The sequence below is a fragment of the Petaurus breviceps genome, unplaced genomic scaffold (assembly GCF_028583685.1).
Source record: "Petaurus breviceps papuanus isolate PSGF00001 unplaced genomic scaffold, PetGlider_PUasm1.0 90977, whole genome shotgun sequence".
Classification (NCBI taxonomy): Eukaryota; Metazoa; Chordata; class Mammalia; order Diprotodontia; family Petauridae; genus Petaurus; species Petaurus breviceps.
This window is the reverse complement of record NW_027187391.1, coordinates 15,557,018-15,558,993: the sequence shown is the minus strand read 5'-3', so window position 1 is coordinate 15,558,993 and position 1,976 is coordinate 15,557,018. Positions and strand designations below refer to the sequence as shown.

General features: G+C 65.3%; 1 protein-coding gene across 3 annotated transcripts in view; it reads left to right on the top strand.

The window, feature by feature from the left end:
- The first annotated feature begins 625 nt into the window (after positions 1–625).
- AKAP7 (A-kinase anchoring protein 7) overlaps positions 626–1,976 on the top strand; it is a 171,881-nt gene continuing 170,530 nt past the window's right edge. For all 3 annotated transcript variants that reach the window (XM_069077388.1, XM_069077387.1, XM_069077386.1), the window contains exon 1: positions 626–1,148. In XM_069077388.1, coding sequence (XP_068933489.1) covers positions 626–1,148 — 523 coding nt within the window. The remainder of the gene's footprint in view (positions 1,149–1,976) is intronic.

Here is a 1,976-nt window from a genome sequence, read left to right as displayed (position 1 = left end):
CAATGGATTCACTCCTCCGAAGCTGGGCTGGGTCCACTTAACTTTCTCCTTTCATTCGCATCCCCAGGAGAGCATACATCGGGTCCAAGTCTCGCGAGCTTGCACTCGGTGTTTAAAGCCCCTGCCCCTGCGCACCCAATCCCCGCGCTTCTCCCGGCGGGATTCCCGGGACGGGGTGAACGGGACGTTCCGTGCCCTCGAGCGCCAGTTTCCCACGCGCACACCTCCTCCCCCTCCCTTCCTCCTTCCACACGTGTCTTCCTTGTCAGTTCTGTTTGCAAACTGGCTCAGGGCGCTGGGCTTGGAGAGTGAGGAGGTGGGGGGACTGAGGACGCGGGAAAACAGCCGGGGCAATAGTCTGCCGACTTGGGGGGCCGGAGAGGCCGCCACTGAGGAAATCGCAGAGGGGCGCCTGGGAGTCGGAGCTCTCTCTGAGGAGACGGCGCGCCTGGCGCTCTGCGCCGCCCGCCTCCTTCAGCTTCCAAGGCCGCCTGGGTTTGGGCTGCAGCGGCGGCCATACCTGGGGCTTTCCCCTGGGGAGGTCGGGGCGCTCCGCCGGTCCCGTTCCAGGCTAGAGCCCGAGCGGCGGCGGCTCCCTCACGCTCCCTCAAGCCCGAGCCGGGGCATGCTGCTGCTGCTGCTGCCGCCACCGCCGCCGCCGCCGCTGGCGGCGCTGCTGCTGCCGCCGCCTCCCCCGCCCTGGCCCAGGGGGCTGCTGCTGCGGCCCAGCGGGCCACCGAACTGCTGCTGCTGCTGCCGCTGCCGCGCGGGCCTAGCCGCCGCCTCCCGCGGCTCTTGGGCTGCGTCGTCGGACCCGCCGTCCGGGCCGGCTCCGCCTCAGCCTCAGCAGCAGCGCGAGCGGCGGCGAGGAGGAGCCGGAGCCGCGGCGGCAGGAAGAGAAGGAGGCGGAGCAGGCTGCGCGGCCTGTCCCGCTTGGCCGCTGCCTCTCCCGCGGCGCCTGCCCATGCCCCTCTGTTTTTTCCCGGTCGTCGCCGTCCGTAGTGTCCCGGCCCTCGTGCTGCCTCGGGCTCTGGGGCCCGGCGGGCTACCGTGGGGCTGGACGATCCCAGCCTCTGCCTTCTCCTCCTCCTCCGCCACCGGGGAGGAGTCCTTCACACCGGCCCAGGAGATGGATCCCCCGGGAAACGGTGAGAGCCTGCCAGGCGACGCGGGGCAAGGGGGTGGGCGCCGGGCCGGGGCCGCCGCCGGGAGCCCTGCTCGCGCCCCAGGCCCCGACGCTTCCCGCCTGCCCGGCGGGCCCGCCCTCCTCGGTCTCTCGGCCGCTCTGGGGCTGGGAGGAGGAGAAGGAGGCGGTGGCAGTGGTGGTGTCACCTCCCTTGGCCCGACTTTGAATCCTGAGGCCCCACCAAAGAGGAGGCGTCCTCACCTCCTCTCCAGTCTTTTGGAACTCCAGCCTGGAGCACAGACCCCCCCACTGAGACCAGCCCCAGGGGCGTGATGCCCGGGGGATCTGCAGGCAGGAAAGATACCCCGCCCCTCCCCCCCAGCACTCCAAGACCTGACAAATGACAAGAGAACATTTTAGGACATTAGAGCTACACTGGTAGGAAGCGCAGTGAGGGCCTTGGGCTGATAGACACCCCCCCCCCCCTTACACATGAAGAAACCAATACTGTCCTTTTTTGAAGAGAACCAGTCACGACATGGGTGTGACAAACTTGTTCAGTTTTGCATGGAGATGTACCATAGTGTAGAGGAAAAGACACTGGCCCTGGAGTGAAAGAAGGATGGGGGTTCAAATCCCTGCTTTTTGAGGCTCTTGGTATCTTCTCTTTTCAGCAAAATGAGAAAGTGCATTTCTTTAAGCCATTTCACTTTGTCAGTTACCAAGTGTCAAAGCCGGTATTAGAACCCAGGTCCTCTGACTTCAGAGGGCTTAGCTTTTTCCACTGGTACACACTGCCTCTTGAGGTAATGGGAATCCACAGAGCTATTGAAAGCAGACAAGTCCTTAC